Here is a 27,530-nt window from a genome sequence, read left to right on the forward strand (position 1 = left end):
GAGGTCGTTGTGGATTTGGCCTCAACCTCCGAGGAAGAACTGATCGAGGTCTTAAGCCACGGCGTCGGCGTGGAAGAAGACCAGCCCGTCGGGAGGGATCCCGACGCAGGAGACGACGAGGGTACCGACGGGGCCCCTGACCGCCCGTCGGACTCCCCTCTACCAGCGCCGCAAGACAACTCGGCGGCCATTTTGTTGGCTATACAGTCCTTATGCTCAGAGATAAGGACGAGACTGCCGTTACCAGTGGAGGAGCCACTCCCGTCGGGGGACCCGGAACCAGGCCCTTCGGGCAGCCCCCCTCCTAAGAAGAGAAGGATTCACCCTCCACCTCCTTTTCAGCCGCCGCGCCCCATTCAGCCCTCCTCCCCGTCCACGACTCGAGGGGATGACACGGGGACTGACACGGCCGCGACGGGTACGGACGACTAGGTGTACGACGGGGATCTGCCGTCGTCACCTCCCACCCGGGCTTCTCCGCCCGACGAGATTGGATATTTTCACTCCATGATCGCCAGGGCATCCGAGCTCTTCCAGCTCTGCCCTGAGGAGAAGAAGGAAGGTTTCCTTTATCAGCGGCGCGAGGCCAAGAGGAAGACGGTCCTCGCGGTGCCTCTGCTGGACGATATTTGGGATGAGGGCCTTGCCCTCCTCAAGAACCCATCCACGACGCCGGCTAGAAGAGACCGGTACGAGAAGAAGTACCGGGTCCCGGACGCGGCCCCCTTGTGCCTCAGGGCACAGCCTACCCCGGACTCCGTCGTCTCCGCGGCGGCCAGGAAGAAAGCGGGGGGGGGGGGTGTGGCCTCCACGTCGACTTCCCCGCCGGTCGGCGAGGGAAAGAAATTGGACACGATGGGGCGCAGGGTCATCTCGTCTGCAGCGACGACGATTAAGGCGGCCAACGCTTTAGCTATCGTAGCCCGCTACGACAGGGAGCTGTGGTACAAACTGGCTCCCCTGCTGGACTTCCTACCGGACGACAAGAGGGCGGATGCCCTGGAGATCTTGCAGGAAGGTGAGGTGGCGTCTGACCACGCCATCACGATTGCGACGGACATCGCTGACACAGGATTTCGCCAGTTGGGCAACGGCGTGTGCCTTAGGCGGCGTGGATGGCTCAAGGCTACGGACTTCCGTCAAGACGTACAGACCAGAGTCCTGGACATGCCGTTCGATGGTAACAACCTGTTTGGGAAAACAGTGGATGATTCCCTTCAGGCCATTAAAGCGGACACGGAGACGGCCCGGGCTCTCTGGGTTCTCCAGCAACGGTGGCCTCCCTTTCGGAGCGGCGGAGGCAAGGGCGCCTCCAAAGGTTCCGGCGGCGGATTTTCCACCTACCGTCAAGCGGCCCGTTCGTCGTCTCAGGAAGCTTACAGGGGACGAGGCAAGTCAGGCGGACCCCGCCGTCGTCGCCAAGGAGGTCAAGGCGGCAAAGCTTCGACTAAGCAGGATTGAACCGGCCGTGGGGTCGGGCCCCCACCGAAGCACCCCGGTGGGAGGCCGGCTGGCGAGCTTCGTCAGCGTGTGGGAGTCCATCTCCACCGACCGTTGGGTGCTGGACGCCCTGGCTCAGGGTCACGCGCTAGAGTTTCTAAAGAGGTGCCCGCGCGTCCCCACTGTGGCCAGGAAAGAACATCACGTCCCTCAACTTCTCTTGGAGGTAAAGGCGATGCTCAAGAAGGGCGCCATCGAGCTCGTCCCAAAGAGGCTTCGGGGCTCCGAAGTTTACTCAAGATACTTCCTCGTGAAGAAGAAGGGAGGATGGCGCCCCATCCTAGACCTACGACGGCGGAACAAGTTCATCAAGGCGCAGAAGTTCCGGATGGTCACCCTCCAGCACGTCCTGGGTCAGCTGGAGGAGGGCGACTTCCTGTCGTCGTTGGATTTGGAGGATGCCTACTTCCATATTCCCATCCTAAAGGGGCACCGAAAATTTCTCAGGTTCGTGGTCCAAGGGCGTCACTATCAGTTCAGAGCCCTTCCCTTCGGTCTACGGTCGGCACCCAGGGTATTCACCAAGTGCCTTGCACCAGTGGCGGCGCAGCTGCGCCGAGAGGGGATCCACGTCTACCCCTACCTGGACGACTGGCTCATCCGAGCCAAGACGAGGGAGCTCGCCGTATAGCACACGGCAAGGACCGTCCAACTTCTCACGGACCTGGGATTCTCCGTGAACTACGGCAAGTCCCACCTGGTACCCGCGCAAGCCGCACTGTTTCTGGGAGCGAGGCTCAACAGTGTCCCTTCTGGCCTCCCCGTCGGAGGAAAGGACCAGGGCCATCCTGGGCAAGGTGCAGCGGATGTTGGTTGCCGACGCGGCCCAGGTGAGGTCCATCAAGTCCCTCCTCGGAATGATGTCTTCTTGCATCTACCTCATTCCCATGTGCAGGCTCCGGATGCGCCCGTTGCAGGAGTTCCTGGATGCGCGCTGGATCCAGACGACGGGCAACTTCGAGGAGAGGATCACACTCGACGAGAGTTTCCGACGAGCGATCCGGTGGTGAGGCACCCGCGCACATCTGACGGCGGGCATGGACTTTCAGACCCCAAGCCACCAGGAGACAGTGACCACGGACGCCTCCCTGGAAGGATGGGGAGCGCACACCGGAAATCTGCACGCGAGAGGCCTTTGGCTCCCGATGGAGAAGTCCCTCCATATCAACGTCCTGGAGCTCCGTGCAGTGTTTTGGGCCATCAGGTCCTCCTTCCGTCCCTCAAGGGCAAGGTGGTGAGGATCTTCACCGACAACACCACCACCACCATGTTTTACATCAGGAAACAGGGCGGAACCAGGTCCCCAGCACTGTCCAAGGAGGCGCAGGACCTGTAGCATTGGGCCGTCGCCCAAAGGATGTTTCTGGTGCCGTTTCATCTGGCAGGGATAAAAAACACCATCGCCGACTCACTCAGCAGGGAGCTGCGCTCGTGCCACGAGTGGGAACTACGGCAGGATCTAGTGGATCGCCTCTTCCGACGGTGGGGCACACCCCAGATCGACCTGTTCGCGACGGCGACTAACTCCAAGTGCCGGAGGTTCGCCAGCAGGTTTCCCCAGCCGAGGAGCATGGGCGATGCTTTCTCGTTCCCTTGGGAAGGCCTGTTCCTTTACGCGTTCCCCCCTCTGCCACTGCTGATCCGGCTCATCAACCAGCTCAAGAGGTCACGGTGCAGGATGATCCTCGTCGCACCTGCCTGGCCGAGGCAGATATGGTTCCCGGACCTTCTGGATTTGTCAGCGTCCCCGCCGATCAAGCTGCCAGTGGACGCGGATCTGCTCTTCAGGGAAGGAGGCGCCATCCTCCACCACGACCCGAAGTCGCTGAACTTGCAGGCCTGGCTCCTGCAGCGCTAGAGTTTGGAGGTTACGACTTACCGGCCGACTGCAGAGAGGTTCTTGCAAAGGCCAGGGCGTCCTCGACTCTTAAATGCTACGGACACAAATGGAAGAGGTTCTCTGTCTGGTGCCACGCACAGAAGATTAACCCTCTGAGGATTACGGCTCCCCAAGTGCTGCCGTACCTGTTGACGCTGGCCAAGGCTGGACTGGCGCACGCGTCCATCAAGATTCATCTTGCCGCGATCTCCCGATACACCAGAACCACGGGGCGGACGTCCTTGTGGTCTCATCGTCTGGTGAAAGAGTTCATGAAGGGACTGTTCAGATCGTTCCCGCCGGTGAAGGCACCGGCCCCGGCGTGGGAGCTCAACGTGGTGCTGACCAAGCTCATGGGACCTCCGTTCGAGCCGCTGCACTCGGCCCCGTTGAAGTTCCTGTCGTGGAAAACAGCGTTTCTTGTGGCCATCACCTCCGCACGACGAGTGGGAGAGATCCAGGCCCTATCTTGCAAGCCACCATACTTGACTTTTCACGACACGAGGGTGGTGCTCAGGACGCACCCCTCCTTCATGCCCAAGGTGCCGTCGGACTTCCACCTCAACGAACCCTTGGTGTTACCTGTGTTTTTCCCGTCGCCTTCGTCGCCGGCTGAGAGGACTTTGCACTCGCTTGATGTGGCTAGAGCGCTGAAGTTCTACGTGGACCGCACGAAGTGTTTTCGGAAGACGTCACAACTCTTTGTGAACTTTGGACCTGTCAATCAGGGGAAGGCTCTCTCGAAGGCTTCCATTTCCAGATGGCTCTCCGGCTGTATCATGTACTGTCATCGGTTGGCAAACCGACCGCTGCCTGGCCGTCCGAGAGCCCATTCCACCAGAGCGATCGCAGCTACCACGGCGTTCCTTTCTGGTGTGCCCCCGATGGACATATGCAGGGCTGCTACGTGGAGGTCGACGCACACCTTCACGAAATTCTACTGCGTCGATCGGGATTCCAGGGAGGAGTCCAGGGTCGGCCAAGCAGTGCTGCGCAACCTGTTCGCCTGAGGTGAGCCTGGTGAGGAGGTAAGATTGCTTGATGAGTTTTATGTAATGCTTAATGTTGAGCCTTTGCCACCTCCCGTGGTTGTGCATGTGTGTACTGCTATGTATTCTTTATTCATGAGCATGTGAATCCATGCCAGACCCCATGCTGGAGAAGGAACAAGTTACTTACCTGTAACTGTTGTTCTCCAGCATGGGTCTGGCATGGATTCACATGCGAACCCTCCCGCCTACCCCTCTGCGGCTCTTCACTTGGTCATACTGCCACTTCACGTGCTTCCAAATCTGAAGATGGCTGCCAGAGGCGGGGCTTAGGTAGAGGGCAGTCATTGGCTGTGGTCAGTATGACGCAGAGACCAGTGATTGGTTACTACTACGAAAGACAGATCAGAAACGAAACTGATACTGGTTTTTTCTTTAACGAGGATTCCCAGCCTGACGACGGGGAATATTCATGAGCATGTGAATCCATGCCAGACCCATGCTGGAGAACAACAGTTACAGGTAAGTAACTTGTTCCTTCTGTGTTTGTCAGAAATAGGAATACAGTCGTTGAGTGGTTGAGCTTCAGGTAAGCGCTGGACAGCCATGACTGGATCAATGAGAGCAGGCTTTGAGCTTGTTTGTTATCGATGGAGAATATCTTGAGGTAGAGATGTGGTGCTTGCATATTGGTGGATTGTGGATGTTGTGTTGAGCACGGAGGGGTCCATGTAATGAATGAAGTTCATCATAGTTTTCTCAAAGTAAAATTTCCATTGAAGTCTTCCTCTGCCGAGCAGTGGGAGAAGTTCAAGGTCTGTGTGATGGATGTGTTGTCTAAAGCAGCAGCGTTGCCTGCTCTGGCTTCTCTGCCGAAGATGCAGCAACAACCCAGACCGCATTCCATGTCAGGCAGAGATTAATCTAAAACCCGTTCCTACATGCCCAAGAGCTCTGGTACGGTGCGCAGTGTGAAAATCGCTCTAGCAGAATCAACCCTTGTCTTCACGGCCAAGACTTCCTTTGATGTTCCTTGCCTGGTCTTCCGCCCTTTCAGCGTCTAAGGATGCCTCTGGATCTATGTCAGTCTGCTACGGAATCGAGGGGTGACTACTTTAGATCTCTGCAGATCATCTTTGACAAGTGAGGCAACTCTGTTCCATTCAGGTGTGTGCTCTTCTCTGGAACACACACACATTTCTCTGAGAAAAAAAATAAAATGCAAGCAGGCCGATACATTAACTGGGTTTGACAGTCCGACTCCTCCAAATACCACTTGGAGAAGGCCAGAGAGCCCCCTAGGTTGGAGTGCTCCTGTGAGTGTCATGATCTCTGCTTCCAAAAGGTCAGGGTTTTCCCAACTCCCTTGGAAGCAGATCCATAACCCAGGTTCCGAGTGCCAACCAGTCCCAATTGGGACCTTTTGGACCCAGTCCTGGCGCCAGTGGCACCAGGCTCATAAATATGCCCAGTCCCAGCGCTGGAAGCGCCGGGCTCATAATGCTTGGGTGGACTTACCTGCAGCAGACCATGCTGCTTACTTGCCTGCCAGTTGAGCCTCTGATCCTCTTCTGTTTGGAACTACTTTTCCTGTTGGGTGGGGCAGGAGCCACTCCCTAGGTTCAGAACACTGGAACTCTTCTGGAAAGCATGAACTCTTTTCTTACCAAGGCGTGGCTGTGGAAGGAGACACCTAAGCACTACAGGAGGCCTGGAAAGCAGGAACTCTTTTCTTACCAAGGCGTGGCTGTGGAAGGAGACACCTAAGCACTACAGGAGGCTATTTAAACCACACCCGATGGATGAATCTTGCTTTGCGTTATTCTGCATCCTCTGCAGCAGAACGCTCATCGTGTCTTCTGCATCTGATCCTGGGCCTAAGGAAAAAGGCTTACCATCCTGAATCCAGTCTTCAGCAACACCTATAAAGACAAGAAAGAACAGGTTAGCATTACAGTCTTCAGTGACAGCGCTTCACTTACCTGGTCCATCGGCTGTCACCAACGCCTCGCGCTGCATTCCGGCATCTGAAAGACAAAGGCTTACCTACTCTTCATGCGCTCCGGAGGTCTTCGCACTGCATTCCGGCATCTGAAAGACAAAAGCTTACCAACTCTTCGCACGCTCCGGAGGCCTTCGGCGCTGCATCCCGCATCTGAAAGACAAAACAAGGTGCGTTTAAAGACATTGGGGAACTTTAATACTCACGTGCCATTACTCCTTTCCACATCTAACCCAGTGGGTATTCCGGCACCCTGCAGCCGCTCCGAACTTGTACCTGCAAAATAAAAAGACAGTTAGAGCGCATCGTGAAGCAGGCAACAAGCGCTTACTTACGTGCTTCCAGGCGCTTCTATTCATCACACGGGCTCCATCTTCAACTCACTTCAGCCCGTCATCCGCCATCGCCGGAACCCTGCAAAACAAGAGACATCATTACTAAAGACTTTTAAAGACATTAGAATTACTCGAAATTTACCGTTCGTGCAGTAAACGACGGACAGCAGTCCTCTGAAGTCAAGAGGCCTGCTCCCCTTATCCAGTGAAGAAACTGGTTACAGCACCCTGCCCCGAGGCAGATGGAGAGCACGGCGTTCACTTACCTAAGGTAAGAGCGTTAACCTTTGGGGTTCTACAGGAGAAGAGAAAGGGAAGAAGAGAGAGACATTCAATAACCCAGTTCATTAATCCCATATTTTCTATCTGCAGACATCTTACCCTTCGAGTCAGACATACAGTGCACAAAGGTCCAGCCCAAAGAGCCAGCCGTGTGTTACACATCACCTATGAAGATACGGTATACGCCCAGTCAAGACCGGCGCCTCTACGGGAATCAGGTGAGCGTTACAGTGAGGTTCGTCAAGCAATATGACTTAACTGACATTCCTGACACAGGGTACCCAAAAGAACCAGAGCTACCCTTTAATGTTGTCCTAAAAGATATAATCATGCAGCTTTGTCAAAGGTGTATTTAACAGGCTCTCAACAAAGAGCTAGTCAACATTTCTAAACCAGCTACTTCATACCCATAATTTTTGCCAAAACACCCTACTCCCGAGAGCCTTGATAGTCGGGCAGCGACGGTTGGCGCAAAAGCAACATACCTTCCTCCAGAAACAGTTGGAAAAAAATGTTGTTGATGGCAAATAATGTTTTACCTTGTTGGGTGTTACTCTAAAAGCCATCTAAAAGTCTAGCACACAGGTAAAATATTTGCCTATTTTATGGGTGGTGGTCTCGAATGCAGCTTCCATGGAGGTTAATTATCCCCCCCCCGACCCCTCCCCTCGGGGGTTGTTATTTTTGTGTAACATTTCTCTTAAGGACTTAAGTTGCCCTTCATAGAATTCTCCTTCTTGTTTGCTACTTTCTCTGCCTCTTAACATATGTAGTACTTGCCCCTCTTCCTGGGGTATTTGTGCTCCACGCTTAATTATCTTTCAGGTTTACTCTGTGTTCCTTTCTCTCATTATAATATTCTCTCTCTGATTGGACCCACTCTTCAGTTCCTGATGTGGCACTTTCTCCTCCTCTTCCCAGGGTATTTGCTCCCCACGCTTGAGGATCTCTTTTCCAGTTTTTATTGTGATTCTCTTTCTCACATTATTACAGTTCTGTTTCATCAATTTTACTGTCTCATCACTTTCACTGGGGCGAGTTTCTTTTGTTGCCTACGTTGCATTCATTTTCCCTGGCGGCCTCCTGGGTCTCCCATTTTCTGTTACCTTGGAATCTGTAGGGGCTGCTGTCTGCAGGGGATATGGGGGGAGGTGTGGGGGCTCAGCTCACTCGGGTTCTCTTCGGTTGTTCCAGTTCTTCACCTTCATGTTTTCCCTTGTTCCCGCTCTGTCCTCTCTGTGCGACCCAATGACACTGCGGATAAGCGGCCAACCACACAGTAGTTGTCACGCCACCGCCGGAATCCAGGTTCCCTTCTCCACAGTTTCTCTCTCCATACCAACACTGGGCTTCCAGGGTTTCGCTCTCGTTCTTGGAGCAGTTTTAATAGTTGTGGGCTCCGCTGCTCTTTGGCTACACTTCACAGGTGTGATGCCATCATGGGGCTTCCCCTGCTTGCGTATGCATTTCTCTGCTTTGCCTCATTGGGCGTGTGATCTTTGTATCCTCCTTTTCTCAGATTCCCTTTCTTTTTTGTAAGAGTATGTTTTAGTTTTGTCTTCAGCCAAGTCTCTGGATTTTTCCCCTGTTCTTTATCTCCGATAGTCCCAGAGGACCCACCTTCCTCCCTCTTCCTTCGCCTCCTCCACCTGTACCTCCTCAAAAGGACTCTTCCCTTTCTCACTTTTTCCCCAAGAGCTCTCTGTCTCCAGAGCCCTGGTTCTCTCTAGGCTAAACTACTGCAACAGCCTCTCTCCTAGGGGCCTGTCCTCTGGGCAGCCCTCTGAGGCCCTCTGCTTTTGCTCCTGGTGTGGGACTGGATGTTTCTAGTTCACCATCTGCGAGGTTTGGCTGGACTTGCCAGGCTCACACTGCGGTGCAGATCTCCTTGTCTTGTGTGCCCTTTCCTGTTGCCCCCATCCCATTTGCACTCTGTAACATTCTTAAACTCTGCGGGCTTCGCAGATGCTCTGTTGTGTTTAGCGTCTTATTGGACAAACCTTCCAGAGCCCGTCCTTTCCGTCTCCCTCCTATTTACCACATGGGCTGAATGAAGTTTGAATCAGAAGTCGAGCTAACCATTACAAGGGTGAAAGGGTTTCGACACACTTTAGTTCTTATGTATCCAAAGATGGTGTTACTGTCTGGGGTGGTGTGGGGGTGACTTATTTCCTTCACTGGGGAGTTTTCTATCCCCTAAGCGGGAGTTGCCTCCAGAGGGATCCTGCTTGCCTTGTCCCTTAGGGGGGTGGTAAGCATTTTGGGCTCAACTCTCTAGTGCCAAAGGGGGAGACTCTCCCTTGGGGGAGAGGTGACAAACTACATGGATTCATCACAGTAAGCAAATTATGGAAGACCTGTGTAACTTGGGCATACGAGCTAGACAAGCCCAAACCCCTGAAACATGAGTGAGAGTGCAGCTTGCTGGTAGTACCTGTAACCGGACTGGATGAGACTGACGAATCCGCCAGTGACACTAAACACACTTGTCTACAAGTGTGGAGCCAGCAACTGCTGACCAGAATGCTCCCCCAAATGTCAAGTACTAAGGGGGGGGGGGGTATTCTGAACCTCCCGTCATGGTGGAGGATGACAGGAGACTAGTTTAGCATGATTATGACATGGCGGGTGGCAATTACAACACCCTAAACGTGCATTCACAACTGTGGTCATCATTTGACACTCCTAGATTGTGCTTCATAATAAAGTGCTCTCGGGAGCAGGAGAGCAAACCCAGAAACTGTAAGTAACTTTGTGATTTGAACTATCAAGATTTCCTACATTCACTTGATGGTCTTTACACAGGGAACATAGACTAACCTACGGTCTTATGAACATTTCCCTGCACATTTCAGTTGTTCTGTCCTATTCATCTTGCCAGTGTCTACATCACTTGTATTTTTTCTCTTTCAATCTTGTGCACAATATTCTTTGTCAATTACAGTGCATCAGTGTCTTATCCTCTCTTGATCCCCTTCTTATTCAGAGTGGACTCGGATATCCTGGTCAATTGGACCATTTTCTTGCTCCCCCACCTATATATTTTGCATAGAAGAAATGTAATTAGAATATTTAAATGAATAATTTTGCAGCATGACCCTGTTGACAGTTCCATGTGTTAATATCCCTGCAAAACTATCGCCATCCAAGAATAGCGCCATATTTTTGCAGCAATATTTAGCCATGAAACCTGCGGGGGCCACCCCTGCAACCCCCATAATTTTTTTAATGGAGTGGGGACATCCACGCAACCCCCGGTCCCAATAACCCCCAAAAATGATCCCCACTAATATCGCCTATGGCCTTACCCCACAGCCATATATATACACATTTCTGAGGCTTGTTGAATCTGCTTAGATCACGTGCTGAGCATAGGCCGACATGTAGTGGAAGCTTCAGAATATTCATTTGTTTTTCGAAACTCAAAGGGGCGTGGAACTAGGGCATGCCAGTAATACCCATGATCCCTCATGCGTGTAGGACCCTCAGATTGTTTTTTTCTGTCATACTTGTCAGAAGCACCTTGGCTTTAGTCATTTGTCTTTGATTACAAAATTTCCAACCCTACGTCGGTGATTTGAGACAGAGAAAGAACAGCCGTCGAGACTACCCGACAGACTTTGGGCCTCGGAAGGCCTCTGCAAGTAGGGAGGGTGGGACACAGACACACAGACACACAGACACACAGACACACAGACACACAGACACCCCCCCCCGAGGCTAATTGTAAAGCTTGTAAGATCTTCAAGGCCAAGACATTCAAGGACCGCTCGACGAAGCGCTGGGCCCACTACGCCAGGCAGTTGGAGGCCGTGGACGCAGTGAGTTCCTTCAGCGATGGCAGCGGCGGTTCAGTTATGGGGACAACACCTGGTGGCAAGAGCGCAACACACACCTCTTCCACCAAACGCACTAACCCCAGCCGAGATTCCACACGTATGTCGAGCGATCGGCAAAAGAAGGCATCAAGAGAGCAGTCCGCCAATTCAGTGTTCTCTGGGAATTTCAGGTCACGGTCGCCTCATGACAAACAGCAACCGTCCACGGTTGCTAAAGGTGCCACATTACCAAAAGTCATTGAGGCCCGGTCGTCAGACTAATCCGACCTCTTCCCCAAGTAGCACGCTCGACATCTACTTCTGTAGTACGTTCGACGTCTGCTTCCGAGATTCAACGCCCCACTTCCAAGACTCCCGAATCTCGTGACACCACCTCCGAATCTCGATGCCAAGCGGTGAAACATTCAGAAAACCCTAACGGTTCAGGGAAACATTCCTCTACTCATGGGAAAGGGGGAAAAACAACATAAAAAAGCCTCAAACATCAGTTTCAAAAGGAAAAACAAAGATAAATCCAAGGTCCCTGACCGTGTCACCAAGGAAAAGACTGCTCCTCCCACTCCCTCCTAAGGATATATACATGGGTGAGGAAACGCAGCAGGAGAGGGTTACCCCCAGTTCCAAGCAATGGAACTCAGAGGACATTGCTAGAGTAATGAGGAGGATGTACTTTTTTTTTTTTTTTTTTTTTTGTAGATTTCTACGAAAAAGACCCAAATTACTTTCATAGCTATCATAGTACACCAGCTACCTCTGCCACTTCGGGATCCAAAGACCCTCAACCTCCAACTAAGAGGCTCTGTTCTGAGACTCCAGTTCAGGGTTTGATTTCAGACCCTTCTATAATTCAGCCTTACCAACCTTATGGTGGGGAGTCAGAAATACAGATGATGGAGGACCAGCCAGGGGTCGATTACTATGGGGATGCTGAGGTCCAGGAAGAGGAAGACGGAGGCCTATAATCTTGACTCCCCTATTCCCAAAGATCCCCCAGTGAATGACTCACCGGTTGATAATCAACCTTTACTTAATGAGGTATTAGCTAAAGCAGCAGCCCATGTTCATATTGACAAACGGGGTGTCCAAGAAGAGAGATTTTGCAGGGGACAGGAAATCCATTGCTCAAACTATCCCCATTTTAAAATCAATACAGCGTAGAATCGACCCTTCTCTGGTAATCCCTAATTTTACTTGGGCGGTTAATCCACAAGTAGAAAAATTATTTAGGGCCGCTCCCTCCGATCCATAGGGGTCAGTTAAAACCTGACACATTGGTGGTAATAACCACCAGAAAGAGGGTGGGAACACCACTAGCTTCTTCTGAAGCACCCCCTGACAAAGAAAGCAAAAGAATATATGCTGTGGGGAGGAAGGTGGCATCCACGTCAGCATACCAAGCACGCATTGCCAACACTACCACTCTGTTAGCAAGCTACAACTGCCACCAATGGGGGCAGATAGCTGCCCTCATTGCCTCTGCACCCGAACCTCTAAAGAGCCAGTTGGCCCAAATTGCATCAGATGGAAGATCAGTGTCTGGATGCATTCTTAAGGCAAACATCAATGCAGCAGATAATGCAGGGAGACTACGCCATGCTTGGCTAAGACAATCGGGTAAGCCCGAGACCCAAGCCACCCTCATATACATGCCGGTAGAACCAAACGTCCTATTTGGGAAAGCAGTGGAGGAAGCACTGAAGACGGCTAAGGACGAATACGAAACCTTAAAGTCCCTCGGTCAACTGACAAATAAGCCCTCAGGTCAAAGGGGCTATAATAATCCCAAAGAGGGACCAATTACTATCTGGGTCAAGGAACCTCATGGAACAACAATCAGTCCCAGGCTACCCAAGGTAGAGGTCAACTCAGGGGCCGCGGTAAGGGAAGGGCAGCCCAGGTAGAGGCACTACGCCACCCAATAAACATCAGTGACATTCCGCTCCGGGTTCCTTCCCATGCACCCCCAGTAGGAGGCGCATTTCCATCTTCACCCACGCATGGGAAGGGATCACTTCGGACAGATGGGTGCTGTCCACAAGTTCCGCGGGATACTGTATAGAGCTACTAGAACGCCCCCGCAACCATCCTCCAAAACAGAAACTACACTCCTTGGAGCACCAAAGAATCCTCCTCGAGGAGATTGTCATTGTTCTTGCAATGGATGCAATAGAACTCGTCCCGGGAAACCAGGTAAACAAGGTTATCTATTCAACCTACTTCCTTGTGCCAAAAAAAATCTAACGATGCACCCAGTATTAGACTTGCGCCCTGCAAGTATGTGAAGCCACAAAAATTCCGCATGACTACACTCCAGGAAGTAATCCCCCTACTAAAAAGAGGGGATTAGATATGAAAGATGCCTATTTTCATATTTCCATGTTCCCACCGCACAGAAGATTCTTGCGTTTCAAGTTAGACAGCCAGCACTACCAGTTCAAGGTGCTGCCCTTCGGAATAGCCTCGGCTCCAAGGGTATTCACCAAGGTACTGGCGGTGGTGCGGCGCATCTACACAGGGAGGTAATCCCGGTGTACCCTTACCTGGACGACTGGCTCATCAGAGGAAACCCCCGTAATTTGCAGATCCAACGTTCAAAGAACAAACAACCTCTTCCAATTGGGCTTCTCGATCAATGAGAAAAAATCAAGCCTGGTGCCAAGCACCTCAAAATAGTTCCTTGGAGCTGTCCTAGACACCCAAGAGGGGTTGGCCTTTCCATCAGAGGAAAGAATTCGAAATCTTTTGCTGCAAATTCCTCTTTCAGTCCGGTCGCCAGATAAGGGTACGCAAAGCGATGTATTTGCTAGGCATGATGGCATCTTGCATTTACCTGGTTCCCCACGCGCGCCTGCGACCCATGCAGGAATGTTTGACGAAATGGTGGTCTCGGGCAAGTGGTCAGTGGGACTATCTAGTGGTCGTTTTGCCAACACTAGTACAAAGTCTTCGCTGGTGGACAAGAGAGAATCTAACAAAGGGGAAACTCTTTTACGATCCAGAAATACAAGCCGTCATCACAACAGACGCATCCCTGGCAGGGTGGGGAGCTCACCACCTTCACCACACAGCTCAGGGTCTCTGGTCTCACACAGTGGCTCAGAATCGCATCAATCTGCTAGAACTTCTGGCAGTCTTCAGAGCGCTTCGGGCATTCGAACCCTCCTATCCAACCTGTCAGTGCTGATCCTAACGGACAGCACAACGACGATGTTTTACTTAAACAAGGGGGCACTCTTTTGGCAAATCTGTCCAACCGTGCCCAGAAAATTTGGAAACGGGCACTCAGACGGAACATTTACCTGTCATCACAACATGTACCAGCGGATCTCAATTCACTAGCAGACGCTCTGAGCAGAGATCCCCTCCCAGAGGAACACGAATGGCGACTACACGAAGAAATTGTAGAAGGTCTCATCTCTCAGTGGGGTTTCCCTATTATAGACCTATTTGCCACAGGCGAAAACAGACAATGCCCAGACTTTGCATCCAGGTTCCCCCAGCCAGGCTCCAAGGGGAACGCTCTATGGATGAATTGGTCAGGGATGTTTGCCTATGCTTTTCCACCAACCCTTCTGATGAGGAAGGTGGTCAACAAGATACACAGGGAATTGATGATGCTCATCCTAGTTGCTCCTATGTGGGCGAGACAACCATGGTTTCCACACCAACGCAAACTGGCGGCGTGCGACCCCATCAGATTCGCGTGCTGGTACAAACTTCTCTCCCAGCACGAAGGACAGACCGTGCATCCTCAACCCAACTCGATGAGCTTGGCAGCATGGCTGCTGAAGTCCTAGAGTTCGGCCATCTCAATTTACCCCAAAGATGTATGGATATCTTAAGAGTCAAGAAAACCTAACACCAGGCACTGTTATTTTGATAAATGGAAAAGAATTGTTATTTGGTGCCAGAATAAACTAATCAACCCAATTGCCTGTACTCCTTCCAATGTTGTCACCTATATGCTCCACCTACTGGATGCAGTATTTAATTCACTCAAGGTACATCTGGCGGCGCTGTCAGCCTACACCACCTCCCATAACAAGGTGTCATGGTGGAAAGTGCCAGTTGTCAAGGCCTTTATGGAAGGGGTAAAGAGACTCCACCCTCCAATTTCTAACCCACCACCAGGTTGGGACCTTAATGTGGTGCTTGCTAAACTCATGAGACCTCCCTTTGAACCCATGCATAAATCTAGTCTAAAGCACCTGACTTATAAAACTACCTTCTTAGTAGCCATTACATCCATAAGAAGGGTCAGTGAAATTCAAGCTCTGTCAGTGCAGGATCCTTTCTTTACTGTTGATAAGGATAAACTGGTTTTACGCAGGTTTCCACTTAAGTTCATTTGAAAATTCCATGTTAACCAGCCAATTGAGCTACCGGCCTTCTTCCAAGAACCCAAAAGCTCTGCTGAGGTGAAACTTCACACACTAAATGAGAAGAGAGCGGTCCTCTACTACGCGGACAAGACCAGACCGCTAAGAAAGACAGATCAACTGTTCGTCTCCGTAGCTCTAGGCAGAGAAGGAGATCGCGTCTCTAAAGGTGCCATCTCTAAATGGATGGTCAGATGTATCCAACTGTGTTACTCCCTTTCAGATAAAACACTGCCTTTTACGCCAAGGGCCCAGTCTACAAGAGGTACTGTGGCCACTCTGGCTTTCATTGCAACTGTACCCCTTGACACCGATTTGCAAAGCAGCTACATAGAGCTCTATTTACGCCTTTATTCGGCACTAGTGCATTGACACTCATTCCAAGACAGATACTCAAGTGGGACAAGCGGTTCGAAGATATTTGTTCGCTCATGACCCTTCTCACATCCCACCTCCTTCTTCTAACACTGCTCGCTAATCTATGCACAGCATGTGATCTAAGCAGATTCCACAAGCCTCAGAGGGGATACATTACTCACCGTAATCGTATTTCTGATGCTTGTATCTGCTTAGATTCACATGCGCCCGCCCTTCCTCCCCTCTGAGAGAAGGCGCATGGATTCTTGTAGTCTTATCTATCTTATCTGCTTGGATACTCTGTACTCGCGCTACTCCTCATGCTACCTCATGTCAGAAAAAATACAATCTGAGGGTCCTACACGCGTGAGCGATCATGGGTACAGTGGACGTCACACTTGGGATAGTATTACTGGCACGCCCTAATTCGGCCCTTTTCGAGTTTCGAAAAACAAACTGTAATACTCAGCTACCACTAAATGTCGACCTATGCACAGCATGTGAATCTAAGCAGATACAAGCATCAGAAATACGATTACGGTGAGTAATGTATCCCATATGGCGATATGATTGGTGGGGATATTACCTGATACCCTGTTAACACAGGCCTTGCATCTTTACACAAGATGTCTTGTCGTACATCATTCACGATTAGAAGAAAGCGTTGATGCTCACATTTGCAGAGCATCTTCATGATTGTCTGATCATACCTTGTATGGGGAATATCTGCTCTCACTCTGCTTAGTCCAATGTGAGTGAAGCTTCTCTGTTCAATTTCTTTAGTTTGACACCTTAGTTGGTCTGGGTACCTTTCTTTAATGATTTAGTTTCATCTGCAAGTTCTCGGTTAGTGGACTGTAGTTTCACTGTAAGTGATGAAGAATCCTTTGATATTCTATGTCCTCCATGAAGGGCATGGTATGATATTCTAATAATGTGTTATGATTAATAATGAAGAGCCTATGATACAAAAGGACACATTTATTTGTAGGTAATTCTAGTTCGCTATCATATTTATCTTCATTAAAATCATAAACAAGCTACCATTGTATGTGCACCCACATATGTGTATGCAGCATATAGGTCATATTTCTCATGTTTTCTTCCATTTGTTTTTTGGTTCCAGTAAGTCAAAGTAATCCGTACCTAGGAACTGTGTAGATGCACTTCTGTGGAGTTTGCTGTTATATCAGAACTATTTCTTTTCTTGTGATGTTTTGTGTGTTTCAGCTTCACTGATATATTCATGTACTATACAGCAAAGAGTTTGGAAATTAAGTTTTAGGTGTGTCAATCTGAATATTTGATGATGTTCTGTGTAGTTTATTTGTTTTGTTACATTTTGTTCATCGGGGAGCCAGTCATAATTTGATTAATTAAAAAATTCTGTTAATCCTTTAGAGATCCATTTGTTCCTCCTCCTTGTAGTAAGAGAACACACTGTTAATTCCTCCTTAGATGTTTCCCTTCGAAACACAACTTGATGTAGTCTCACTAGTGATTGCCAGAGAGTTGTCACTGCTACCTTTTTCAGCTAGTGTTGAATCATAAGCACCTTAGTAGAACATTTTCTCATAGGTAATTTGTAGTTTACCAAATTCTATGCGATTGCCTCTTTAGAGAATGTTATTGCAGAAGTAAAAAAAGATTTTTTCCTCATTTTAACACATGGTAACATTTGTTTTGTAGGTTTTTGGAACAAGGGATCTGCAGGTATGGTGCTCAGTGTACTTCAGCACATTCCCAGGAAGAACTTGAAGAATGGCAAAAACGGTATGCCTCCCGTTTGATGAAACTAAAGCAACAGAATGAAAAGTGTTCGGGTAGTTACATGGAAAACATGATTGAGAAATGGATGAATTCATTATCCCCTGAGAAAGTGGTGAGTTTTGTTCATGCAATCATATAACCTAATCCCACCCAAGAAGAAAAATAAGTCTGAACATTGTATCATGTTTTTTAGGGAGGATGTTCATTTCTGTGCCAATTCCGTTTAACCTTCGAGACCACCAGCTCTTTTGCTGGACTCGGGGCTTTTTAATTTTTACTCCTGGGTGAGTGGGACCTTTTTTTCACTCACTCATGGGGTTTCCGGACTAGGATTTTCTATATTCCTTACTGTTTTATGGAGTCTGGTAAAATTCCATAGACATCTGCTTTTGCATTGACACACAGCACCTTTTGTGCAGTGCCAGTGAGAAGTCCCTTGGACTTCTCTTAATGTTTAACTACATTTTCTTGGGTGAACTAATGTTCCCAAGAATTGTAAAATGACCCCTGTCTTACTTTTACTTTATGGGTTTAGCACACATCACCCTATGTAGAGTGCTGGGGGTTTACATAGTAATTCCTTTAACCCATTCCTCATGTAACATTTTGTTACACTAACTCACTTGAATGGCTGGTGGCATTGGTTTCTTTTCTTGTTAGTGTCTTCTGGGATTTTACTCTGTTGTTTGCATCAGGTTTGAGTTCTTTCTGTATTTTGCCTTTGGCGGGCTTCAGCCCTGAAACCCGCCCAGGCTCCAGTCTGTCTGGAAGGGCAGGAAGTGAGGAAGGGTCCCGAAACTTCCCTGTTTTTTGTCTCGAGGTGTGCCTGAGTGAAACCAGTTCCAATTGGCCGGCTGGCTGTTCTGGAGGACAGCCACCCAGCAGTGATTGACAGTCTAGGGCTGTGAATGAATGCAAACTTGCATAAAAAGCAAGGTTTATGGCACTAAGAGCAGAGTCGACCACTGGAGGACAACATCCGAAGCAGAAGACGAGACGATGCCAGCAGCACCACGTTGGACCTGCTGACCCAGTTTTCTAATTGACAGGGAAGACCTCGTGCTCTCTCGTGCTCTCTCTCTCTCTCTCGTTCTCTCGGTTCTCTCTCCCCCCTCTCTCCCCCCCTCCTCTCTCTCTTCCCCCTCCTCTCTCTCTTTTTCCCTCTCTCTTCTTATAACCTATCAGTCTGTTCTGATCTAACCCTAACCGCAATATTGCAAAGGTGATAGTATTTTTAAATGCTATACTGAAGTCACCTCCGTGTGCTGGAACATACATTAATTACTCGCCTGCTTTATTCACTTTTTGAATTGAATCCTAACTTGGGATTAATGTTACAGCTAATTACTGCTTTTTTAAAGAATGCTTTAAATATCTGTGTATAAATGTATTATATAACTGTGTAAGTCTTTAATTGGATACTTGTTTTTACTGATTTTATTCTACAACTCGCATTACCCTTCTTAAGATAAGCCTGGCTTCTCAGTCACAGTACCAACTTGTGTAGTACAGGCTATATTAAAACGTGGGTTACCTAATACCAAGGGAAGTCTTGTGTAGTCCCACACCAGTCGGACTGCACTCATTCTTACCTAACAATTGTTTAACTTTGACTGCTACAAAATTTACTTTTACTAAAGGAGAACAATTGGATACTCCTCTTAATCGATTTCAATAACATATTTTATGCGTAATAATTCAGATGTCTGTTTTTATATTGAAGTATATTTTTGCTTTTTCTGCAGCTTAGTGAATATGTAGAAGGAGTTCGAATAGAACACGAACCTGAACTGTCTATCACTGTTACCAACAAAAAGTCTCATCAAACGTGGGTGTTTACTCTCATGTGTAAGGTATGGTGTTCAACATTAACATCTCACAACCTTTCACCGATGCAATATTATTAATATTTGAATCCAATTTCTCTACTACATGACCAGTGAAGGTGTATTTTGTGATTGTATTTTTTTTTTTGCGATTGTATGTACTTTGTCATTTCGTAAAAACATTAGAGCACATTTTGACAGTGTAGGTGATGAATTTGGATGTCCTTGATAGGACACACATGCTGCTTGCCACTTAATTTAATTGGACCAGCTGAACCGTGTATAATGCTTTCCTGAGGGGCAGTTCTTAGATCCTTGTGCTTTTTTCATATTTTCTTTTTAACTTTCCTTTTGATTTTGATATGTACTCCTATTTTCATAGAGTATGTTGCAAAACATGGGGCCTGGCACTTGAAGCTTTTGCAGTTTTATTTCTGTGTTACCGTGCACACTAGCAGATTAGCTTGCATGGTGCACTTCACTTTTAATTTATTTTCTTTATTCATTGATAAAGAGTGGAGCGATTCTAACTTAGGTGTTGTGCTTTTCCATATTTGGGCCCACTTTAATACTGTATCTGTTTTTGTCTTGGATAGTCCAGTGTAGAGTATGTTAGTTAACTAGATGTGAAGGATTCATGTATCTCGTTGGCACAGGAACTATGCTGTGATTATCTAACAGCAAAGCCTACCTTACCATCTTAGATGTTTTGCCTCTGACCCTTGTGTTTATCTATGGGCAAGAGGACGTCAGTTAGCCTGATATGGGACACTGAATCTTAATGTTTTTGTGCCAATGTTGCAGGGGCACAAAGTATTCGTGCCTCTCTTGAAGGGATGCATCAAAAAAGCAGAAAGCCAGGAAGGAGAAAATATTAAACAGTGTTTGCTTCTCTTACAGCATAACCACACTGTAAACATGTCCTTTGAGTAGATTGTGTCCTCCAAAGTATTCCTCATCTTAGATGTATTCCAGGCCTCCGTCAAGGGTGACGTCATCGGGTGTATAAGTAGCACGCGCGGCGTCCGTTTACCTCAGTTCCGTTTTTCCGCAGTTACGTTGCTTCGGGCATTCGGCACGCCTTGAGTTCTGTGAAAGAATATATATATAAACAAGAAAGAAATATGTCCTCGTCATCGACACCGACCACGACCCCGAGATCGAGTTTCAAGAAATGCAAGTCGTGCGGCTCAAAAATGTCAATCACGGTCCCGCACCGCGAGTGTTTGTGGTGCCTCGGAGAAGGCCACGAAATGGAGGCCTGTTCGAAGTGTCAGGCGATGACGGGGAAGGCCTTGCGAGAAAGGAGAGGAAAGCTACAGGTAGGTCGGAAGGATCGAAAAGCCTCTACTGTCGAGTCGAGACCCCATGAGTGGAAATCTCCTAGACGCGAAAGGCAACGATCGAGATTCCGAAGCGATTCTCACCCCTCGTCGTCTTCGTCCAAAAAATCGAATAAACAACACCACAGGTCTCCCTCCACCTCGTCGTCGGACGAGTCTCCGAAAAAAATGAAATGCCTCACGAAACATTCGTCTTCCGAAGAGTGGGAAGCATTCAGGGTCAAAATGATGGAGGTGTTTGAGAAGGCGAAGCCTCGGTCCGCGCCTTCTTCGGAAGCCGGCCGGGATCTCCGACACTCGCGCGCCCTCAAGCCCGGGTGATCGTAAAAGGAAGGATAGGGAACCTTCCAGGACGCTGAGCGATAAACGCTCGAGTCGACCGCTCGAGGTCACCGACTGTATTGCTCTCCCCTGAAAAGTGCACGGAACAACCATAAATCACCAATGCAATTATAGAGCAAATACTTCAACCCATAAATAGACACAATAACTCACAGCCGCGCACTCTTTAGAAGATAATCAGGTCTTTGCGCCTATTTATTCAAAGATTACAAGTACATAGAAATAACTCATGAAACTAATATGGACATAGATGACAGAAGAAGTAAAGAAGTCAAAAAGAAATACATCACTGTGAGCATAATATAATTCCTCATCTCGTCCAGAAGTGGCTGGAAGACCACAGGGACAGCCAGGCCGAGAGTGCCACAGCTCACATGAAGGCCAGACGGAGCGTCCTTCCCTGGCTGAAGTCTCACCTGACCCCCTCCGGGTTTCCGCATATATAGACACTCCACAATGGGGAGTTAATTCTCGAACATTCTGGAAATTGAAACTGCGGAGTTGAGGAACAGCCGTCGGTTGCCAGCTGGGTCAATCGAGAGCTCCCCCCAAGGAGCGTAGGGCCTCCCTGCTCTAAGAAACACGCTCCATGGAGAACAGTAGCAAGCCATAACAACGTTAACTTTCCCAGCAGAAATGGCCTTGACTGCATACCAGGTTTTGGAAAAGCATGTTTGTCTCAGCACTGTGAATCTAACACTTCAGCAAAATGTGTGCAGCCTTTCACTGCGGTGTGAAGTAAATATCCAACATGGCTCCAAGCGCTCCCAGAATGCATTGCGCGCCCGTGCCATTTTGAATCAAGCATAACACCGACGCTGTCCGAGACCTGTCACACCTCGAAGGGAAAATCGTCGAAGACTGCCTCGACGCCCTCGAAGCAGACCCTGTCGACGACCACTATGTCGTCGACGCCTTTATCGACGTCAACGCCGAAACCCTTGGCGCCAAAGGCTCCAACCAAGCCAGGGCAGGCAGAAAAAGAGAAGGAGAAAGTTACAAAACATGTAATTTCTTCAGAGCCTGGTACTACATCTCTTCCTCCTCCTCTCCCAGAGAAGGTTTTCAAGCCTCTCCCTAGGAAGGAGTTTTTCAAATCTTTGACCTCAATTTTTGAGGAACAGGAGAGATCCGAGGAGGAAAATGTACCTTTTGGATTGGAATATGGCACCCCAAATGTCCCAGAATGCTTGATCTCAGAGGAAAGCAGAATGAGGGATTTGGTGGAGTCTTTACATAATGCAAGTGGCATTGACACTTCTCCTGAGAATGACTTTGGTAGACCAGAACCAGGAGAGCATGCCAGTCCATCTTACCGTCAGTTAATGACCAAGGTGGTAGATTACTTGGGATGGGCTAAACCACCAGCCCAATTCATCCAAGACGATTTAACGGACATATTGGACCATGGTCCCACTGAAGACCCAGTACTACCTTTTCATGTAGCCTTACAAAACAGGGTGGCCAAGAATTGGGAAACTCCGGATTCTATTCCTCCGGTAAATAAGTCCCTCGCATCAAAATACCGCCCAGCCAGTAGCGACCCCGGCTATCTGTCAAAACATCCAACTCCCGAGAGTCTAGTCATACAGGCAGCCACAGCTTCCAACAAACTTGCGTACCCGTCTATCCCTCCAGACAGGGACGATAAGCGTGTGGATGGTTGGGCACGGAAGGTATTTTCAGCCGGGTGCATGGCATTAAAATCTGCCAACTCCACATGTGCCTTGGCAAAATTTTCGTACACTCTGTGGGAGTGCCTTGCAATGGCGGCGGAGCACATACCAGAAGGGGAAGAAAGGGAAGGTTTCCTAGCCATCGTTAGAGATGGAAAGGAGGCCATGCAGGAATCCCTTCAATCTGGATTGGACACTGCGGATAGTGTAAGCAGGTCCATGGGCACTAGCACGGTAATGCGCAGGTTTGCGTGGTTACGGAAATCCGGTTGTGCACCGGACGTACAGAACCGCCTTCTGTACATGCCTTTTGACGGGTCTCACCTTTTTGGCAACAAAGCTGACGAGAGCCTTGAGAGGTTGCAGACCACAAAAGCAGCGGCCAAATCTTTAGGAGCTGCTATTGGGCAACCTTAGCCTTTTCGTGCGCAAGGGCAATCATGGAGGGGACGATCCTTTCGTTATTACACCTCATATGGAAAGACGAGACGAATGGCCAGTCAAAGGGGCCAAAGAAAGGCCACTCGTGGTGGACGAGGAAAATGTGCTAAGCCAGCTCCAGTTGCAGCCTCTTTGCCATTAGCGGCTGCAACATCCGTCACAAAACCACTTTGAGGAATTGCACCACAAAACACCTGTAGGAGGCAGGCTGTCGCAGCATCTGCAAGAATGGCAAGCCATTACTTCAGATGTTTGTGCTCTAGAATTAATAGCCCAAGGCTACTGCCTTCCTTTTCTAAAGCAACCTCAAAGCAATCCACCAGGGAGACACCCGGTTCAAACACGCTCCTACAGCAGGAAGTTCTAACCCTGCTGGAGAAAGGTGCTATAGAACCAGTACCTGCAGCGGAGAGGAACAAGGGATGGTACTCCCCGTATTTTTTATCCCCAAAAAGGACAGAGGACTGAGACCCATCTTGGACTTAAACAAGTTCCTCAGGAAAGACAAATTCAAGATGGTTACCCTTTCTCAGATCCTTCAGGCCCTTCAACTCCAGGACTGGTTGGGGTCATTGGACCTCCAGGATGCTTATTTTCATGTGCCGATTCATCTCAAACAAAAAAATACCTGAGGTTCGTAGTTGGCGACTCACTATCAGTTTCGAGTCCTGCCATTCGGGTTGACCTCCACCCCAAGGGTCTTCAAGTTAATGGTAGTGGTGGCAGCGCACCTCAGGAGATGGGGGATTCATGTCTATCCCTACCTGGACGATTGGTTGATCAGATTGCGCTCTGCCGAGCAAGCACTGGATCATCTGAAAGTCACCTGCTACTTCCTCCACAAACTGGGCTTCTCCCTCAATTTCAAGAAGTCTCAAATGACCCCTTCCCAACAGCTTCAGTACATAGGAGCTGTACTAGACACATCCTTGGGAAAGAGCTCGCCTCCCAAGACAAGGGCTCAAGACATTCTTCAGATGGTTTCCAAATTCCAAAATGCCCAAAATCTCAAGGCTTACGACTTTTTAAGGTTGCTCGGCCTCATGGCATCCTGCATCTTTCTGGTGCTAGAGGCACGCTTGAGGATGAGATCCCTTCAATGGGCCCTAAAGACTCAGTGGTCCCAGTTCTCGGGTCAAATGACGGATCTTCTTCAGTTTCCGTACAAGGTCAGACAAGACCTTCTATGGTGTACCTGTACAGAGAAAATCTTAAAAGGAGAACCTTTTTGGCAACCATGGCTGGATATCACAGTAGTGACGGACGCCTCACTCCTGGGGTGGGGAGCTCATGCCAACGATTTGACACTGAACGGTCGTTGGTCTCCATCGGAGTCCAAACTACATATCAACCTTTTAGAGCTGAGGGCAATCAGACTAGCGCTGAAGGCCTTCCTGCCATCTGTCAGGGGAAAGAATGTCCTGATAATGACGGACAACACAGTGGCCATGCACTACCTAAACAAGAGGTGTGGGGTCACTACCCCTGTGCAGAGAGGCAATGCAGCTCTGGTATTGGGCGATTCAGGAGGGAATCTCTTTAACGGCAATTCATCTAGCCGGGGAAGAGAATATGACGGCAGATGCTCTGAGTAGGCAGAGCACGGTGTCCCACGAATGGGAACTGGCTCAGGAAGTCATTCAAGAGATCTTCGCCCTTTGGGGAACCCCTCAGGTAGACCTATTCGCAACCAGTACCAACCGAAAATGCGAAAGGTATTGCTCAAGGGAATTTCCCCCAAGAGGAGCCCTGGGGGACGCGTTTGTGGTGGATTGGAATTTCCCACTATTGTACACGTTCCCTCCGATTCCCGTCATTACTCAGGTCATCAGGAGAATGAGACGCTTTGGGAACCGCATGATCCTAATTGCCCTGGATTGGGCCAGGAGAACGTGGTATTTGGACCTTCTAGATATGTCCATCTGTCCTCCAGTACGTCTTCCTCAGAGAGAGAACCTTCTCTCTCAAATGGAAGGTCAGGTTCTCCACCCAGAGGTCAGAACACTCAACCTTCATGCTTGGTATCTGAAAGGCTGAGATACAGGGATTGGAACCTTCCAGATGATGTTATGGAGGTGTTGCTTTCGGCAAGAAGGCCAGCAACAAAGTCTCTATACCGTTGCCACTGGAAAAAACTGCTGCAGGGAAAAGAATGTCGATCCTTTTCTATGTTCTATTCCGGAAGTACCATCTTTACTTCTGACCCTGGCACATAGAGGTCTGAATATCAGAACAATAAAAGGTTACCTTGCAGCACTTTCCATTTTCAAGAGCTCATCGGAAGAATGCTTCTACTTCAAAATTCCTTTTGATAACACAATTCTTAAAAGGTCTCACTAATGTGTTTCCTCCTCACCCATTTCAAGTACCGATTTGGGATCTAAATTTAGTCCTAAAATTCTTAATGTGTGCCCCTTTTGAGCCTTTGCACACGTGTCCATTAATATTACTAACATGGAAAATGGCCTTTTTAGTTACTCTAACATTGGCAAGAAGAGTGAGCGAATTGCAGGCACTGTTTCTGGGCCACCCTATACTGTGTTCCATAAGGACAGGATTGTATTGAGGGTTAAACCATCATTTTTACCAAAAGTAATATCTGATTTTCATTTAGGTCAGAAAATTGTTTCACCCTCTTTCTATCCTCCACCTATAAGGAGGAATAAAGATTACACAGACTGGATCCAAAAAAGAGCTTTAAGCTTTTACATCTCTAGACTTTCTAGTCTTAGAGTGGACAACCAGTTGTTTATAGGCTACACAGGAAGGAAACTGGGTCAATCGGTAACAAAACAGGCAATTTCACGCTGGATTGTACTTTGCATTTCAGAATGCTACAGACTAGCACAAAAAGACCCACCAGAAGGGTTGAGGGCTCATTCCACCAGAGGCATCGCCTCTTCCACGGCCCTTCAAAGAGGTGTCCCAATAAGGTCCATTTGCGAAGCAGCAACTTGGTCTTCACTTCACACCTTCTCAAAATTCTATAGCCTGGATGCTTCCCAGTCTAGGGAGCTGACATTTGGAAAACCAGTGCTTTATTCCGCCATTTAAAGGCCTTGAAAAAAAAAAATCTGAACCCTCCTCCAGAGAAAGTAACAAAATACTGCTTTGGGAGTCTAAGATGAGGAATACGTTGGAGGAACCAATCCACTCGAAGAGCAAGTTACTTACCAACTGGGAACGTTCTTTCGATTGGATGTTCCTCCAACGTATTCCTCATCGCCCTCCCAACCTACCCCTCTGTAGATTTTTCTGGGTTATTGCCATCTCAAATCTCGCAAGGCTGATACCGGTCTGCCGGCACAATCTACACAGTACAAGATCACAGGCAAAAAAAGGGGGAAAAACAGAACTGAGACCAACGGGCGCCGCGTGTGCTACTTATACACCCGATGACGTCACCCTCGACGGAGGCCTTCGAGGGACCATCGACTCGACGACATCGACGCACGGCGCCCTCTGCCGAAAAAATTTCCGAAGTGCAGCAAAGCTGGATGGAATACATCTAAGATGAGGAATACGTTGGAACATTGCCGAAAGAACGTTACCAGTTGGTAAGTAACTTGTTTATCTTACTGTGACATAATCTGTGTATTTCATTTGCAGCATTATGACAGAACGCAGAAAGCAGTTTCCCCTACCACAAATCACAATAGTGTTGTGTAGTAATTGAAAAATCTGGGGATGTTCCCGAAAAGATGGAAACAAATCTCTCGAAGCATTCTTCAATGTGATATGCCTCCCTTTGTCTTAAAGTCTGTGTGAAATGAAGTTTACTTTGGAAAAGAAAAAAGTCCAAGTTGTGCATATTTCAATTTAAACATGGAACTCAAAAATAAACTCTGAGGATATTGCTAAGCCAGGCACATTATTTTCCTGAAGCAGCCCAAAATGCCTCCTTCCTGTTCCTCTTCTGTGAGCCAGTAAATCCCAAGCGCAATGACTGCAAGCACAACCGTATTAGTGCCTCCATGCCTGCACAACATATTCCCAAGGTCAACAGATCTAGGTAATGATGGGACTGTAGTAACTTTTTGATACATTCGGTCTGTCTGGAACGTGGGAGTACCGTTATGACAGAACATGTGCCTGTGCCACTAGATAATAACTTTCAAAATCTGACATTGCAGTCTGTCAATTTTTGAGGGTGCTATAAGGTTGGACCAACTGATCCATGCCGGTTGTCTGGCCCAGATTCGCTCCAAAAGAGTGCTCCTCAGTAGCTTAAAAAAGCAAAGTTATCACGTTGATACATAAATAGATGAACTTAGAAAGTTCCACAATTTTGATGCGATCTTACCAAACGGTGACAGAGGCAAATCTCTGCATCTTGAAATAGCCACCATAAGGGCACCAAAATGCCTGCAGCGTTTCTGTGAAAAAGGGTATCTAATCCTTCTGAAATCTAATGCCACAGATATTTAAGGTAATTACATTGCCACAAGAAACCAAAAGGATCCTCCTGTCTAACTACACTTTTAGAGAGAGAATACAACCTAGTTGGTAATTTTAATGCATAAACTGGAGCATATACCAAATCTTGTGATGTCATCTATTATGAAATGCT

The 27,530-nt window shown here is 48.5% G+C and overlaps 1 protein-coding gene across 9 annotated transcripts in view; it reads left to right on the forward strand.

The window, feature by feature from the left end:
- The window catches only part of HELZ (helicase with zinc finger), a 2,743,493-nt gene that overhangs the window by 624,409 nt on the left and 2,091,554 nt on the right, over nucleotides 1–27,530 (forward strand). For all 9 annotated transcript variants that reach the window (XM_069655034.1, XM_069655036.1, XM_069655035.1 and 6 more), the window contains 2 exons: nucleotides 17,252–17,444; nucleotides 19,078–19,185. In XM_069655034.1, the coding sequence (XP_069511135.1) occupies nucleotides 17,252–17,444; nucleotides 19,078–19,185 (301 nt within the window). The remainder of the gene's footprint in view (nucleotides 1–17,251; nucleotides 17,445–19,077; nucleotides 19,186–27,530) is intronic.

Source organism: Ambystoma mexicanum, chromosome 3q, assembly GCF_040938575.1.
Source record: "Ambystoma mexicanum isolate Mex_15411 chromosome 3q, UKY_AmexF1_1, whole genome shotgun sequence".
NCBI lineage: Eukaryota > Metazoa > Chordata > Amphibia > Caudata > Ambystomatidae > Ambystoma > Ambystoma mexicanum.